At 41.3% G+C, this 18858-nt stretch overlaps 1 protein-coding gene across 2 annotated transcripts in view; it reads left to right on the top strand.

Annotated features, from left to right (window-relative positions):
* The window catches only part of LOC133554097 (MICOS complex subunit mic25a-like), a 153672-nt gene that overhangs the window by 318 nt on the left and 134496 nt on the right, over positions 1–18858 (top strand). For both annotated transcript variants that reach the window (XM_061902490.1, XM_061902491.1), the window contains exons 2-4: positions 7300–7390; positions 7471–7591; positions 11811–11928. In XM_061902490.1, the coding sequence (XP_061758474.1) occupies positions 7300–7390; positions 7471–7591; positions 11811–11928 (330 nt within the window). The remainder of the gene's footprint in view (positions 1–7299; positions 7391–7470; positions 7592–11810; positions 11929–18858) is intronic.

An 18858-nucleotide genomic window follows, 5' to 3' on the forward strand; every position in this document is an offset into this window, starting at 1 on the left:
TTGGATTTAAATTCAATATGACGAATGCATGTCGTAATAATACACGCGGCTGTCTGACATTCGGCGTGGTTTATGCCCTCTTTTCTCTTCGCATTACAACTAAAACCCCACCTTTTAACAATGGCAATGTTTATACCTATATAACCCTAAATCAGCAGTGTCTCAAAGGGCTGCACAAGTAACAACCTCATCCTGGGCTCAGATCTCACACCAGGGCAAGAAAAAACTCCAGTCCAGTCCATAGTGGATCTGACATAATAGTGAGAGTCCAGTCCATAGTGGATCTAACATAATAGTGTTAAAGTCCAGTCCATAGTGGATCTAACATAATAGTGAGAGTCCAGTCCATAGTGGATCTAACATAATAGTGAGAGTCCAGTCCATAGTGGATCTAACATAATAGTGAGAGTCCAGTCCATAGTGGATCTAACATAATAGTGAGAGTCCAGTCCATAGTGGATAAAACATAATAGTGAGAGTCTAGTCCATAGTGGATCTAACATAATAGTGAGAGTCCAGTCCATAGTGGATCTAACATAATAGTGTGAGTCCCGTCCATAGTGGATCTAACTTAGTAGTGTGATAGTCCAAACTATAGTGGATCTAACATAATAGTGAGAGTCCAGTCAATAGTGGATCTAACATAATAGTGAGAGTCCAGTCCATAGTGGATCTAACATAATAGTGTGAGAGTCCGGTCCATAGTGGATCTAACATAATAGTGAGAGTCCAGTCCATAGTGGATCTAACATAATAGTGTGAGTCCAGTCCATAGTGGATCTAACATAATAGCGAGAGTCCAGTCCATAGTGGATCCAACATAATAGCGAGAGTCCAGTCTATAGTGGATCTAACATAATAGCGAGAGTCCAGTCCGTAGTGGATCTAACATAATATTGTGGAAGTCCAGTCCATATTGGATCTAACATAATAGTGGGAGTCCAGTCCATAGAGGATCTAACATAATAGTGAGAGTCCAGTCCATAGTGGATCTAACTTAGTAGTGTGATAGTCCAACCTATAGTGGATCTAACATAATAGTGGGAGTCCAGTCCATAGTGGATCTAACATAATAGTGAGAGTCCAGTCCATAGTGGATCTAACATAATATTGTGGATGTCCAGTCCATAGTGGATCTAACATAATAGTGTGAGAGTCCAGTCCATAGTGGATCTAACATAATAGTGAGAGTCCAGTCCATAGTGGATCTAACATAATAGTGAGAGTCCAGTCCATAGTGGATCTAACATAATAGTGTGAGAGTCCAGTCCATAGTGGATCTAACATAATGGTGTGAGAGTCCAGTCCATAGAGGATCTAACATAATAGTGAGAGTCCAGTCCATAGTGGATCTAACATAATAGTGAGAGTCCAGTCCATAGTGGATCTAACATAATAGTGTGAGAGTCCAGTCCATAGTGGATCTAACGTAAGAGTGAGAGTCCAGTCCGTATTGGATTTAACATAATAGTGTGAGAGTCCAGTCCATAGTGGATCCAACATAATAGTGAGAGTCCAGTCCATAGTGGATCTAACATAATAGTGTGAGAGTCCAGTCCATAGTGAATCTAACATAATAGTGTGAGACTCCAGTCCATAGTGGATCTAACATAATAGTGAGAGTCCAGTCAATAGTGGATCTAACATAATAGTGAGAGAGTCCAGTCCATAGTGGATCTAACAAAATAGTGTGAGAGTCTAGTTTGTAGTGGATCCAACATAATAGTGAGAGTCCAGTCCGTATTGGATTTAACATAATAGTGTGAGAGTCCAGTCCATAGTGGATCCAACATAATAGTGAGAGTCCAGTCCATAGTGGATCTAACATAATAGTGAGAGTCCAGTCCATAGTGGATCTAACATAATAGTGTGAGTGTCCAGTCCATAGTGGATCTAACATAATAGTGTGAGAGTCCAGTCCATAGTGGATCTAACATAATAGTGTGAGAGTCCAGTCCATAGTGGATCTAACATAATAGTGTGAGTCCAGTCCATAGTGGATCTAACATAATAGTGTGAGAGTCCAGTCTATAGTGGATCTAACTTAGTAGTGTGAAAGTCCAGTCCTAGTGGATCTAACTTAGTAGTGTGATAGTCCAGTCCATATTGAATCTAATATAATAATGAGAGTCCAGTCCATAGTGGATCTAACATATTAGTGTGAGTGTACAGTCCATAGTGGATCTGACATAATAATGTGAGAGTCCAGTCCATAGTGGATCTAACATAATATTGTGGAAGTCCAGTCCATAGTGGATCTAACATAATAGTGTGAGAGTCCAGTCCATAGTGGATCTAACATAATAGTGAGAGTCCAGTTCATAGTGGATCTAACATAATAGTGAGAGTCCAGTCCATAGTGGATCTAACATAATAGTGAGAGTCCAGTCCATAGTGGATCTAACTTAGTAGTGTGATAGTCCAGTCCATAGTGGATCTAACATATTAGTGTGAGTGTCCAATCCATAGTGGATCTGACATAATAGTGTGAGAGTCCAGTCCGTAGTGGATCTAACATAATAGTGAGAGTCCAGTCCATAGTGGATCTAACATAATAGTAAGAGTCCAGTCCATAGTGGATCCAACATAATAGTGAGAGTCCAGCCCATAGTGGATCTGACATAATAGTAAGAGTCCAGTCCATAGTGGATCCAACATAATAGTGAGAGTCCAGCCCATAGTGGATCTGACATAATAGTGAAAGTCCAGTCCATAGTGGATCTAACATAATAGTGTGAGTCCAGTCCATATTGGATCTAACATAGTAGTGTGAGAGTCCAGTCCATAGTGGATCTAACATAATATTGTTAAAGTCCAGTCCATAGTGGATCTAACATAATATTGTTAAAGTCCAGTCCATAGTGGATCTAACATAATAGTGAGAGTCCAGTCCATAGTGGATCGAACATAATATTGTGGAAGTCCAGTCCATAGTGGATCTAACATAATAGTGAGAGTCCAGTCCATAGTGTGGCCAGCAGGAGATCATCTTAAGTGGACACAGGTCAGCAGTGCAGAGACGTCCCCAACTGATGCACAGATGAGTGGTCCAACCTGGGTGCCGACTTTGGACAGCTAGCCCTTCATCTGTGCTCACCGAATCTGTGCCCCTCCCCCACTCCCACGATGGAGAGGTGGGCAGAGCAGAAAACAAACGGCAGATCAACTGGTCTAAAAGGGGGGTCTATTTAAAGGCTAGATCAGGGGTCGGGAACCTTTTTGGCTGAGAGAGCCATGAAAGCCAAATATTTCAAAATGTATTTCCTTAAGAGCCATAAAACATTTTTCAACAATGAAGACAACTAAATTTGTGCATTTTTCAGTATGACCAACATTTGTAGAGTCTCTTATTCTTTTTAACAACATTGTTATTATAAAAGTTAACCAATAATTAATATAATACTTCTTACCATTAAAGCGACATCTTGAACAGGTGCGGTAGAAAACAGATGGTTGGATTAAAATGCATGAAAATGTTTAATAATTTGAACGTTATTTTTGAAACTGTGATTACCAGCCGAATTATTCATTACTTATCCTGTTAAGCAATGTCAGCTAAGATTGATCTGAGAGCCAGATGCAGTCATCTGGCTCTAGAGCCATAGTATTAGACACCTTTTTACCTGCACACTGCCTCCCGCTGTTTCCCACATCTACAAAGCAACTAGCTACCGACTGCCACCTACTGATATGGAAGAGTATTACACGGTTACTCGGCATAGCTCGGTTGGTAGAGTGGCCGTGCTAGCAACCTGAGGGTTCCAGGTTCGATTCCCGCTTACGCCATCCTAGTCACTGCCGTTGTGTCCTTGGGCAAGACACTTTACCCACCTGCCCTCAGTGACACCCACACCGGTTTAAATGTAACTTAGATATTGGGTGTCACTTTGTAAAGCGCTTTGAGTCACTAGAGAAAAGCGCTATATAAATCTGAGAGCCATATGTAGTCATCAAAAGAGCCACATCTGGCTCTAGAGCCATAGGTTCCCTACCCCTGGGCTAGAGTATACAAATGAGTTTTAAGATGGGACTTAAATGCTGATGAATGAATGAATGAATCAATGATTTATTGTTATTGTGCATTTACAGGTCCAATGACATTTAGGTTGCTTCCCTGAGGTGCTTTGCATTTAAAAAAAAAAAGAATAAACCACACAATATACAGAAACAACACGATATACACAATATGCAATATACAATATGGCCTAAGACCACTCTAAGAGGCAATGTTAAAAAAACGAGACAATAAAAAGTATAAAGTGTCTAGTAAAACTGACTAGAGAGGAGTAATGCTGATTCCCAGTGTGCTGGGGGGGGGGGGGGGGGGTATAAAATACTACACGGTCTAGCTCCAGCCTATCTTGCCGATTGTATTGTACCATATGCGTTCAAAAGACTCCGGCTTATTAGTGATTCCTAGAGCCCAAAAAAAGTCTGCGGGCTATAGAGCGTTTTCCGTTCGGGCTCCAGTACTCTGGAATGCCCTCCCGGTAACAGTTCGAGATGCTATTTAAGTCTCACCTTAAAACTCATCTGTATACTCTAGCCTTTAAATAGACCTCCTTTTTAGACCAGTTGATCTGCCGCTTCTTTTCTTTCTCCTATGTCCCCCCCTCCCTTGTGGAGGGGGTCCGGTCCCATGACCATGGATGAAGTACTGGCTGTCCAGAGTCGAGACCCAGGATGGACCGCTCGCCTGTATCGGTTGGGGCCATCTCTACGCTGCTGATCCGCCTCCGCTTGAGATGGTTTCCTGTGGACGGGACTCTCGCTGCTGTCTTGGATCCGCTTTGAACTGAACTCTCGCGGCTGTGTTGGAGCCACTATGGATTGAACTTTCACAGTATCATGTTAGACCCGCTCGACATCCATTGCTTTCGGTCCCCTAGAGGGGGGGGGGGTTGCCCACATCTGAGGTCCTCTCCAAGGTTTCTCATAGTCAGCATTGTCACTGGCGTCCCACTGGATGTGAATTCTCCCTGCCCACTGGGTGTGAGTTTTCCTTGCCCTTTTGTGGGTTCTTCCGAGGATGTTGTAGTCGTAATGGTTTGTGCAGTCCTTTGAGACATTTGTGATTTAGAGCTATATAAATAGTGAATTATATTGAAGTGAATTATATTTATATAACGCTTTTCTCTAGTGACTCAAAGCGCTTTACATAGTGAAACCCAATATCTAAGTTACATTTAAACCAGTGTGGGTGGCACTGGGAGCAGGTGGGTAAAGTGTCTTGCCCAAGGACACAACGGCAGTTACTAGGATGGCGGAAGCGGGAATCGAACCTGCAACCCTTTAAGTTGCTGGCACGGCCACTCTACCAACCGAGCTATTGATTGATTGATATACACAATATGCAATATACAATATGGCCTAAGACCACTCTAAGAGGCAATGTTAAAAAAACGAGACAATAAAAAGTATAAAGTGTCTAGTAAAACTGACTAGAGAGGAGTAATGCTGATTCCCAGTGTGCTGAGGGGGTGGGAGTCAGTATTTCCGACTTCCTTTGCCGTGCAGGCTTTTTATTGTGGATTAAATGTGTAAATAAATATGGTAAATATTGTCCAGTTGGCATGTAACCACTGATTGCACATTGCCGGATCGTGATTGACCGGTGGCTTCCTCATGTTGCACATGAGGGAGTTTTAATTTTAATTGTATTTTTTTTTTACAATCCAGCTGCGTTTAGTGCAGTTATGACCCGGGGGTAGAAACTGTTCTTGGGTCTATTTGTGCGGGTTCGCAGGGTTCTGAAACGTTCAAACTGGCTGTTGCCGGGGTGGGATGGGTCCTTGAGTATGTTGGCTGCCTTCTTCAAGCAAGCTTCAACTCTAAAGTGTTTGTTGTCTAGTTACAGCCCGCTCTAACGGATATAATAAACTAAGCATTGATGGGTATGACATTACAACATGCTATTTATCTATCAATGTTGCTTCTCAACTGACAGCTTTATGTTTGTTACCGCCATCCAGTTTTACCATTAAAAACCTATTTTCCAATGAAGTTTGGTGTGGCGCATGGCTTCTGACAGCGGTGCCTTCATGTGCTCCTGAAAGTGTGGGAATACTGTAAACTAAACACATTGCTAAACGTATACGCTCAGTTTTGTCGGACAAGTTGACAATAATTGCATGATATTGGATTTGTACCCATGTATAACATTTACATTCCTGTCTATATATCAGTGTTTTTCAACCACTGTGCCGCGGCACCTAAGTGGTCCCAAAAATATTTTTTGCAAATCAACAATTATAATCTGCAAATAATGTGCCCTTGCTTAGTGTCTGTGCTGTGTAGAACTGGACAGGGTGACCATGTAATACTCCATGTCAGTAGGTGGGAGCAGGTAGTTCATTTCTTTGTAAAAGTCGGAATGTGTCGGGTGAGACGAGCATCCCAATATGCAGACCACAGTGGGAAGCAGGGTGCAGGTAAAAAGGTATGTCATGCTTAAACCAAAAATGAACAAACGGGAAAGGAAAAGGCAATGGCTATGCAAAGCGAAAGTAAAACATAACTGGCTACAAAGTAAACAGAAAGAAAATGCTGGACGACAGCAAAAACTTACGGCGTCTACAAAGTCCATCCGAACATGACATGACAATCAAAAATGTCCACACAAAGAAGGGTAGCGACAACTTAAATAGTCTTGCTTGCTTACACAAAAGAAGACATGAAAACACCAACAAAACAGGAAGGGCCACCAAAATAACAGCGCAAGACAAGAAGTAAAGCACTACACAGGAAAACACCAACAAACTCAAAATAAGGCACGACGACCTGGTGGAGTTCCATTTCTTAACGTTTTCTGTTGGTGGTGTGCTTCTGGAATTTTTAATGAAAAAAATGTGCCTTGCCGCAAAAAAGGTTGAAAAACACTGCAGAAGTGAATTATATTTATATAGCGCTTTTCTCTAGTGACTCAAAGCGCTTTACATAGTGAAACCCAATATCTAAGTTACATTTAAAGCAGTGTGGGTGGCACTGGGAGCAGGTGGGTAAAGTGTCTTGCCCAAGGACACAACGGCAGTGACTAGGATGGCAGAAGCGGGAATCGAACCTGCAACCCTCAAGTTGCTGGCACGGCCACTCTACCAACCGAGCTATACCGATAAAAATCACTAAAACAATCTGATTCCTATGTCCATGCAGACACTTTTATTGTGAAGAAGTAAATGCAGGAAGTATTTTACTCTGAAGGTTCAGTCACTCTCCAATTTATAATTTAATACCAGGCTGCACATAAAAATGTTCCATCCTTTTAGTTTTCCCCAATATTCTCCTCATCCTTGTCTCCAGCTTTCAGAAGATGTCCTGCAGAGGATGAAGGGTGTGGCTAACATGCCTCCACCACGTGCTCCACCATCCACAAGCTCCCAAAAAGACACAGGTATGCTTACACCCATCTGGTCATTTAAAAAAACAAACAAGTTAATGTATTTATTTACGCTTTATCTTTTTTAACTTCAGGGACCTCTTTCAAGGCCAGCTCCAGCACCAGACCCCAACAGAACCCACAGCAGAGGGCCCAGTCAAGCACCCCGCCAAAAACTAGCAAAACAACCACTAAAGTCAAGGAGGAACAGAGGAAGTGAGTATCAAGTATTCCTTACGGTTCTCATGACCATTTATTTTGAAAATATAAATTTGAAGACATTTCGGGTGTATTAAGGGGAAATTTGCAAGTGTTGATCATTTTTAAAACACTTAAAAATGACCATCTCTGTTACTGAGATATAAAATAAAAATATATAAAATAGTTTACAGCAGTTTTTAAGAAACCACCTCAGTTCAATTCTGAAAAATCTATGTTGCGAGCAATCATTGACATGTGTACCAATTAGGGTTGTCCCGGTACTAATATTTTGTAATCGGTACCAAAATGTATTCCGATACTTTTCTAAATAAAGGGGCCCACGAAAATGGCATTATTGGCTTTATTTTAAAGGGGAACATTATCACAATTTCAAAAGGGTTAAAAACAATAAAAATCAGTTCCCAGTGGCTTGTTGTATTTTTTGAAGTTTTTTTCAAAATTTTACCGGTCTCGGAATATCCCTAAATAAAGCTTTAAAGTGCCTTATTTTCGATCTCTGCGAAGACACTGGCTATTTCCCTTTGACGTCACACAGTGCTGCCAATGTAAACAAACAATGGGAATACCACAGCAAGATATAGCGACATTAGCTCGGATTCAAACTCGGATTTCAGCGACTTAAGCGATGCAACAGATTACGCATGTATTGAAACAGATGGTTGGAGTATGAAAATATTGAAGAAGAAACTGAAGCTATTGACGCTATTCATAGCCATAGCATGGCCGAATAGCTGCGTTAGCATCGCCGGTAAAATGTGCGGACCAAACGATCAGGACTTTCGCATCTTTTGACACTGGAGCAACTTAAATCCGTCGATTGGTAAGTGTTTGTTTCGCATTAAATGTGGGTGGAAGGAAACGTAATATAGTTGCAAATGCATCTACAGGTTATCCATACATCTCTGTGCCATGTCTGCTTTAGCACCGCCGGGAAATAGCATGTTAGCATCGATTAGCGTAGCATGTTAGCATCGATTAGCTGGCAGTCAACATCAACAAAACTCACCTTTGTGATTTCGTTGAATTTATCGTTGCAAATGCATCTGCAGGTTATCCATACATCTCTGTGCCATGTCTGCCTTAGCATCGCCGGTAAAATGTGGAGACACTCTGGCACATTCAATGGGGGTCTGGCGGCAGACACTTTGGCATCTTGGGGCCAGTGGTGCAACTTGAATCCCTCCCTGTTAGTGTTGTTACACCCTCCGACAACACACCGACGAGGCATGATGTCTCCAAAGTTCCAAAAAAATAGTCAAAAAAACGGAAAATAACAGAGCCGAGACCCGGTGTTTGTAATGTGTTGAAAATGAAAAGGGCGATAAACAGAAAGGCGTTTAATTCGCCAAAATTCACCCATTTAGAGTTCGGAAATCGGTTAAAAAAATAGATGGTCTTTTTTCTGCACCATCAAGGTATATATTGACGCTTACATAGGTCTGCTGATAATGTTCCCCTTTAACAAAATATCTTAACATATGTTTCTTATTGCAATCGAAGAAAAATTGTATCCTTAAATAAAATAGTGAACATACAAGACAACTTGTCTTTTAGTAGTAAGTAAACAAACAAAGACTCCAAATTAAACTGCTGACATATGCAGTAACATATTGTGTCATTTATCTTAGGGCTGGGCGATATGGCCTTTTTTTAATACCTTGATATTTTTAGGCCATATCACAATACACCATATATATCTGAATATTTAGCCTTAGCCTTGAATGAACACTTGATGCATATAATAGAATAGAATAGAATAGACTGAACTTTGTTGTCATTATATTTGCATATAACGAGATTAAAGACTCCAACTTAAGGTGCGGTAGTGGGAACAAATATGGGATGAAATAAATGACATAAGAGGTAATAAAGGAAAAACTAACAATTGAAATAAACAGACTACTATCCAATAAAAATAATAAGCAATTCTGTACAATATACAAAAACTATAGAAGTACAAAATACAAATACTGTACAATATATAATCACAGCAGTATGATGATTCTATGTGTCTACATTCAAACATTCTTCTTCATACTGCATTCATATAAGCTACTTTTAAACTTTCATGCAGAGATGGAAATCACAACTAAAAGTGTATTTATTAAACAGTTATTAAGCAATGGCACAAACATTCATGTCATTTCCAAAACAGAAAGTGCAAGATTGTCAGAGACATTTTAAAACAAGCTATGAGTGCACTTTTGTGCATGATGTCACTAAGATGACATATCAAAACAACACTAAATTAAAAGTGTACTTTTTGTATGGAACGCCACTATAATAGTACAAAACAAATAAAGTGCACTTTTGTGCATGATGTCACACGAGATATTTCCATAACTGTCAAATAATAATGAGCTGCATAATAGGAAATCAAACTGTGTTCGTCCTTGATTATTTTCAACTTATATTCAATTGAATAGACTGCAAAGACAAGATATTTAACGTTCGAAATGGAAAACTTTTGTTATTTTTTGCAAATATTAGCTCAATTGGAATGTGATGCCTGCAACATGTTTCAAAAAAGCTGGCACAAGTGGCAAAAAAGACTGAGAAAGTTGAGGAATGCTCATCAAATGGTAAATGGGTTGTACTTGTATAGCGCTTTTCTACCCCTTTTTAAGGAGCCCAAAGCGCTTTGACAGTATTTTCCACATTCGCCCATTCACACACACATTCACACACTTTTTTGGAACATCCCACAGATGAACAGGCTAATTAGCAATGTTTCCATACATACATTTATTTGTGGCCGCCTACCTCTGATGAATTATGACTGCCATAAATAGATTTGTCTCTACCTGTTTGGAATTCTCGATGTTTATGCACATCCATGTAAATCTTTATTTTAAAACCTATTACTTTGAAAATGCCACTTTTGCTTCCTATTGTTCTTTTGTTATGATTGGGAGCTTTCCATCGGTGCAGAAGGCCTCGATGATGACACTTACTGGTGCAAGATTGTCAGAGCCATTTTAAAACAAGCTATGAGTGCACTTTTGTGCATGATGTCACTAAGATGACATATCCAAACAACACTAAATTAAAAGTGTACTTTTTGTATGGAACGCCACTACAATAGTTTAAAACAAATAAAGTCCACTTTTGTGCATGATGTCACACGAGATATTTCCATAACTGTCAAATAATAATGAGCTGCATAATAGGAAATCAAACTGTGTTCGTCCTTGATTATTTTCAACTTATATTCAATTGAATAGACCGCAAAGACAAGATATTTAACGTTCGAAATGGAAAACTTTAGTTATTTTTGCAAATATTAGCTCAATTGGAATGTGATGCCTGCAACATGTTTCAAAAAAGCTGGCACAAGTGGCAAAAAAGACTGAAAAAGTTGAGGAATGCTCATCAAATGGTAAATGGGTTGTACTTGTATAGCGCTTTTCTACCCCTTTTTAAGGAGCCCAAAGTGCTTTGACAGTATTTTCCACATTCGCACATTCACACACTTATTTGGAACATCCCACAGATGAACAGGCTAATTAGCAATGTTTCCCATACATACATTTATTTGTGGCCGCCTACCTCTGATGAATTATGACTGCCGTAAATAGATTTGTCTCTACCTGTTTGGAATTCTCGATGTTTATGCACATCCATGTAAATCTTTATTTTAAAACCTATTACTTTGAAAATGCCACTTTTGCTTCCTATTGTTCTTTTGTTATGATTGGGAGCTTTCCATCGGTGCAGAAGGCCTCGATGATGACACTTACTGGAAGCATTGACGGCTTCTCCTAAGTGCTTGTGATGTTTTATTAATAGTCTGCTATTATTATAGTTGGAATGACAGCTGTGTTTATTCAGTAAATAGCATCTTACTGCACAACAAGTTAGCTTTAGTCATGGCTTACCTGCTCAGGCTTTAAAAAAGCAGGCATTTTTTGGGAGGCTGCTTTTGTTTTGTCATTATGGTCAACGTGTGAGTAAACGTGAAGGACCTTTGAGGAACACTTGATTTGAAGGTTGTTGTTTCTATTTTTTTGTTATTATTTTCCATCAGTAGTTTTACATTTTAAAAACAATATTACGCTTTTAGGCTACAAAAGCTAACATTTGGTCTCTGCTGCCCTCTTGAGGAAGATAACATTTGAAAGCATTTTAATTGCTGCTGGAAGGCATTGGCATAACTTATTTTAGTAGGACCGGCAGGGCATGAAAGCTTTATCATCCGTGTGTGTTTATCCAGGTATGAACGCCAGAAGAGCATATTAAAGGAGACGGAGACAGGGAAGGAGGAGATTATTAAAGCAATGACCAGAGAGAGACAGCAAACACGTCAGGACGCTGAGAAGACCAAACAGTTGGTACATACACACACACACACACACACACACACACACACAAATTACACACAACCACTATTATTTTACTCGACATCGCCCCCAAACTCCAGTCATCATCCTTAAGCTGAATTGTTGTATTATGGAGCAACCACCAGATGTCACTGTGTGACCAAAAAAGTAAGCATTTCCATTCTGTCAATAGCACAAGTCAGTTTTAAAAGGGAACTGCACTTATTTTGGAATTTTGCCTATCATTCAAAATTATGAGAGACAAGAACACATGTAGCTGGACAATATGACCTTTTTTTAATATCTCAATATTTTTAGGCCATGTCACAATACACCATATGTACCTCAATATTTTGCCTTAGCCTTGAATGAAGACTTGACACATATAATCACAGCAGTATGATGATTCTATGTGTCTACATTCAAACATTCTTCTTCATACTGCATTAATATATGCTACTTTTAAACATTCATGCAGAGAAGGAAACCACAACTAAGTCAATTAACCAAAAGTGTATTTATGAAACAGTTATTAAGCAGTGGCACAAACATTCATGTCATTTCAAAACAGAAAGTGCAAATTGTCAGAGACATTTTAAAATAAGCTATGAGTGCACTTTTGTGCATGATGTCACTAAGATGACATATCCAAACAACACTAAATTAAAGTGCACTTTTTGTACAGAACGGCACTACTATAGTTTTAAACAAATGAAGTGCACTTTTGTGCATGATTTTGTGGGTGTGGCACCGCACAGAGATGTTGACATGCAGTTTCAAGCACTCTTCATTCTCTAGCGCAGGGGTCAGCAACCTTTACCACTCAAAGAGCCATTTCGACCCATCCATCCATCCATCCATCATCTTCCGCTTATCCGAGGTCGGGTCGCGGGGGCAGCAGCCTAAGCAGGGAAGCCCAGACTTCCCTATCTCCAGCCACTTCGTCTAGCTCTTCCCGGGGGATCCCGAGGCGTTCCCAGGCCAGCCGGGAGACATAGTCTTCCCAACGTGTCCTGGGTCTTCCCCGTGGCCTCCTACCAGCTGGACGTGCCCTAAACACATCCCTAGGGAGGCGTTCGGGTGGCATCCTGACCAGATGCCCGAACCACCTCATCTGGCTCCTCTCGATGTGGAGGAGCAGCGGCTTTACGTTGAGTTCCTCCCGGATGGCAGAGCTTCTCACCCTATCTCTAATGGAGAGACCCAAACTCATTTGGGCCGCTTGTACCCGTGATCTTATCCTTTCGGTCATGACCCAAAGCTCATGACCATAGGTGAGGATGGGAACGTAGATCGACCGGTAAATTGAGAGCTTTGCCTTCCGGCTCAGCTCCTTCTTCACCACAACGGATCGATACAACGTCCGCATTACTGAAGACGCCGCACCGATCCGCCTGTCGATCTCACCATCCACTCTTCCCCCACTCGTGAACAAGACTCCTAGGTACTTGAACTCCTCCACTTGGAGCAGGGTTTCCTCCCCAACCCGGAGATGGCACTCCACCCTTTTCCGGGCGAGAACCATGGACTCGGACTTGGAGGTGCTGATTCTCATTCCGGTCGCTTCACACTCGGCTGCGAACCGATCCAGTGAGAGCTGAAGATCCCGGCCAGATGAAGCCATCAGGACTACATCATCTGCAAAAAGCAGAGACCTAATCCCGTGGCCACCAAACCGGAACCCCTCAACGCCTTGGCTGCGCCTAGAAATTCTGTCCATAAAAGTTATGAACAGAATTTCGACCCGTTTCACAAAATAAGGAAGACAATGCGAGCCGCAACTATTCTCGCCCATATCTGTTGGTGGTCACCCAGGTGACAAGAATAAGTGCATGCTATAAAGCCGTTGCCTCAAACACTTTCTACACCATGTACAAACTGCTTGCCAGTCCAGCAACATGTTGAGAGAGGCTTCCGCGGATGCACGCACACGACTGGAAGGCATACTGGGTGACACGGAGTACACTGACGGTTGTGATATAAACAACTTTAACACTCCTACTAAAATGCGCCACATTGTGAACCCACATAAAAGAAGAATGACAAACACATTTCGGGAGAAAATCCTCACAGTAACACAACATAAACGCACCACAACAAATACCCAGAATCCTTTGCATCCATGACACACCTGACTATGTTATAGACCCCGCGAGCGCCAAACCCCGCCCACCTCAACCACGCAGGTCTTGTTCACACTGCGCCACATTGTGTGGGTTCACAATGTGGCGCAGATTAGTAGGAGTGTTAAAGTTGTTTATATCACAACCGTCAGTGTACTCTGTGTCACCCAGTATGCCTTGCAATCTCATACATGTGCCGATAGAAGCCAAGAAATGCATGTGTCTGGTCGGCACGCAAATAGCATTCCGTGAATGGCGGGCGCGATGACGTTCAAGAGGACGTTAACACGGCACGCCCTTAATATTGAAGTCCGAGTGAAAATTGGAGAATGTTGACCCCGGGTGATGTCCGGGAGAATCATTGAATTCTGGAATCTCCCCGCAACAATCATGGGGGCTCGACGATTGTGCAGCTGAGCCGCATCAGAGTTGCCAAAGAGCGGCATGCGGCCCCGGAGCCGCGGGTTGCCGACCCCTGCTCTAGCGGGTGACTTTTTAAATGATGCTACATATTAGCAGTAATGCTACTTTTTGTAACAACGCTTTTGCTGCATACTTGACAAATTACAGTTGTCTGTTCGACATATTCCCGCTTGAAGCCAAACCACCGCCAGACGATGGACCCCCTGCTGTTTTTCTTGGGAATTGATTATTCCTTCATTTCTCACCAGATTGGCACCTTCTTTCTCTCGTATTACCACTCGCACCACAGCTAACGTTACCCATGCTGCTACCTCTCTGCTCCGCGAGGGCGTGTACGTATGTGACGTATGAGGTGACAGTATGTGACGTATGTAAGAAGGTGTGCTTGTTTTATGTCTCTGTGAGAAGGAGAGACAAGGAAGAGTGAGAAGAGCCTGTAGTGTAATGCCAGCAGCTAAAAGCAACTGTGTGAGAAGGTATACTCCAATATCACCATGTAGTCATTTTCTGTATCGCACAGAGACAAACCCGCCATATATCCAGTATATTCCATGTATCGCCCAGCCCTAAACACATGTCATTTTTGCATTCAATTCTTAGCTTATCCATGGCGTCTTAAAAAGTCTTAAAGGGGAACATTATCACCAAACCTATGTAAGCGTCAATATATACCTTGATGTTGCAGAAAAAAGACCATCTATTTTTTTAACCGATTTCCGAACTCTAAATGGGTGTATTTTGGCAAATTAAACGCCTTTCTGTTTATCGGTCTTTTAGCGATGACGTCAGAACGTGACGTCACCGAGGTAACACACCCGGCATTTTCATTTTCACATTACAAACACCGGGTCTCAGCTCTGTTATTTTCCGTTTTTTCGACTATTTTTTGGAACCTTGGAGACATCATGCCTCGTCGGTGTGTTGTCGGAGGGTGTTTGGGGAGTCACAGACTGAGGGTCTGTGACTCCCCAAACACCCCCAAGAGTCTAACAGGGAGGGATTCAAGTTGCACCACTGGCAAGAAATCTGCCGCCAGACTTCATTGAATGTACCAGAGTGTCTTCACATTTGACCGGCGATGCTAAGACAGACATGGCACAGAGATGTATGGATAACCTGCAGATGCATTTGCAACCATTAAGTCAACAAAATCACAAAGGTGAGTTTTGTTGATGTTGTTGTCTTATGTGCTAATCAGACATATCAGACATAATCGATGCTAACATGCTACGCTAATCGATGCTAACATGCTATTTACACTAGCTGTATGTACATTTGAAACTACATACCCACATTTAATGCGAAACAAACACTTACCAATCGACGGATTTAAGTTGCTCCAGTGTCACAAGATGCGAAAGTCCTGATCGTTTGGTCCGCACATTTTACCGGCGATGCTAATAAGGCAGCCATGCTATGGGCCACTTCATTAGGTACACCCATACTATGGCCGAATAGCGTCAATAGCTATTCGCTCAATAGCTTCAATTTCTTCTTCAATTTCGTTTTCGCTATCTGCCTCCATACTCCGGCCATTTGTTTCAATACATGCGTAATCTGTTGAATCGCTTAAGCCGCTGAAATCCGAGTCTGAATCCCAGCTAATGTCGCTATATCTTGCTGCGGTAACCGCCATGTTGTTTGTATTGGCAGCACTGTATGACGTCACAGGGAAATGGATATTCGCATCGCAAATAGCGAAAATCAAGAAATGTAAAGCTTTTTTTAGGGATATTCCGGGAGGTGTAAAATTTTGAAAAAACTTTGAAAAATAAAACAAGCCACAGGGAACTGATTTTTATTAGGGATGCACCGATTAATCGGTAACCGAATATATTCGGCCGAATATGGCAAAAAAAGCCACATTCGGCCTTCGGTGGAATGAGTTAAAAACAAGGCCGAATAGTGGCGTGTGACGCATTTTTTTGACACGGTGACGTTGGGATATGTTGTGTACCTGTATAAGTGTATGAGGTTACAAGCACACACTTATTGAGATTTACTTGAGCCTTCTGTTTACATTATTAGCATATCTACTGTGGCTAAGTAGACTTTTGCCAAAAGGACAATAATTCATTTGTTGTGGGTTTATCCACTTTAATGCACTTTATTTTTTGGGGGAATGCATGTTTTGTTTGAAGGCCTAACATAAATGAAAAGTGTTGTGCTTTTTTTGAAAAGCAAAGGCTACTGGAATATTAAAAAAATGTCAATATTCAATAAATAATTACTTTATTTGAAAAACGTGTAAATATTTATTCTAGGCTATTTATGCAATATTTAAAAAATTGTGAAAAACTGCATTCATTATTCGGTATTCGGCCAAGCGTTTAAATTTTATTCGGCTTCGGCTTCGGCCACAAATTTTCATTTCGGTGCATCCCTATTTTTAACCCTTTTGAAATTGTTATAATGTTCCCCTTTAAATCCAACAATTTCAATTTAATGCCTTCAATGTCGAAAATTCTCCGAAAATCTCATAAAAGGTCCTAAATACGATTTAGAAAGTTCTTAAAAATACATGAACGTTACTTTTATTCAAAACATGCATAAACAGTCAGTCTTTCTTTTTTAATGCTTAGATTTTTGAAGACAATATATTGTAAATACAAAGCAGGCTTCCTGTGCTGCCCGGTTTAAATTGCTCTCAACTGTTGTTACAGTTTAGTATAGCAGCGGAAAAAAACTAAGAAAAGCCCACAGTAAGGCCAAATTTCTTGCATAAAGACGTGTAAGTGCAAATTCAACCATTTGTGGCTCCAGAACGATACAAGGATCAACTTAACCCCCCACAGGAGTGTTATGTGGGTAAAAAGGCGCCACTTGCCAAAAGAGATCAATATGAGATGTTTACTAAAGAAATCATACTATTTCATACATTTATCTGTGCTCGCAGTAAAACTATTAAAAAACATCATTCTCATTTATTATTCATAGTATTTATTCCAATACTTTCAGGTCAGCTTTTCATGCCTAATATTTTCTCCAAGTTTATACATCAACTGACATCAAAAGCTATAAATGTTGTCTGTTTAGTGTTTACACTCACTTTCTGGTGGGCTGAGGAACGCAACTAAGATTTGCGAATTTCATCTTGTTATGCTTAAATAAAACTATCCATCCATCCATCCATTTCTACCGCTTATTCCCTTTCGGGGTCGCGGGGGGCGCTGGCGCCTATCTCAGCTACAATCGGGCGGAAGGCGGGGTACACCCTGGACAAGTCGCCAGCTCATCGCAGGGCCAACACAGATAGACAGACAACATTCACACTCACATTCACACACTAGGGACCAATTTAGTGTTGCCAATCAACCTATCCCCAGGTGCATGTCTTTGGAAGTGGGAGGGGCCTATCCCCAGGTGCATGTTTTTGGAAGTGGGAGGGGCCTATCCCCAGGTGCATGTCTTTGGAAGTGGGAGGGGCCTATCCCCAGGTGCATGTCTTTGGAGGTGGGAGGGGCCTATCCCCAGGTGCATGTCTTTGGAAGTGGGAGGAAGCCGGAGTACCCGGAGGGAACCCACGCATTCACGGGGAGAACATGCAAACTCCACACAGAAAGATCCCGAGCCTGGATTTGAACCCAGGACTGCAGGACCTTCGTATTGTGAGGCAGACGCACTAACCCCTCTGCCACCGTAAATAAAACTAGTTCTTGTTTATTAGCAATAGGTTTAAAAAAAAAAAGTCACAAAAACAGGTACAAATACATACCAGATACAAAATAAGATGAGCAAATTTAAAGTTATCTACATTATTTACATCTAAATTCTGTTTTAAGGCTTGCCAGCAAAAATCACTTTGTTTCTTTTTAGACAACTGCTTTTTCTGCACTCTCTTTTTCACAACTTTCTGCATTACTGTTTGTTCAATTTTGACAGCCACAAAAACACTGCAAAATAAATGGGTTATAAATGGGTTGTACTTGTATAGCGCTTTTCTACCTTCAAGGTACTCAAAGCGCTTTGACACTACTTCCACATTTACCCATTCACACACACATTCACACACTGATGGAGGGAGCTGCCATGCAAGGCGCCAACCAGCACCCATCAGGAGCAAGGGTGAAGTGTCTTGCTCAGGACACAACGGACGTGACGAGGTTGGTTCTAGGTGGGATTTGAACCAGTGACCCTCGGGTTGCGCACGGCCACTATGCCACTGCGCCACGCCGTCCCAAGGACGAAAAGTTAAACATTTAGCAGCCATGCTAACAGTCCCTTTCACAGACAATATATTGTTGTGCTTTCCTCTACCTTTGCTGATATTCTGGTTGTTGCCACATGAAAACATTTGATTTGAAGGATTTGTTATGTTTGCTAATATATTTTTTTCAATTAGTTTACAATCAAGAGTCTTTTTGGTATTAGTTAGTTTAAACATTTTGTTTTCCAA

This window comes from Nerophis ophidion, linkage group LG06 (assembly GCF_033978795.1).
Source record: "Nerophis ophidion isolate RoL-2023_Sa linkage group LG06, RoL_Noph_v1.0, whole genome shotgun sequence".
Classification (NCBI taxonomy): Eukaryota; Metazoa; Chordata; class Actinopteri; order Syngnathiformes; family Syngnathidae; genus Nerophis; species Nerophis ophidion.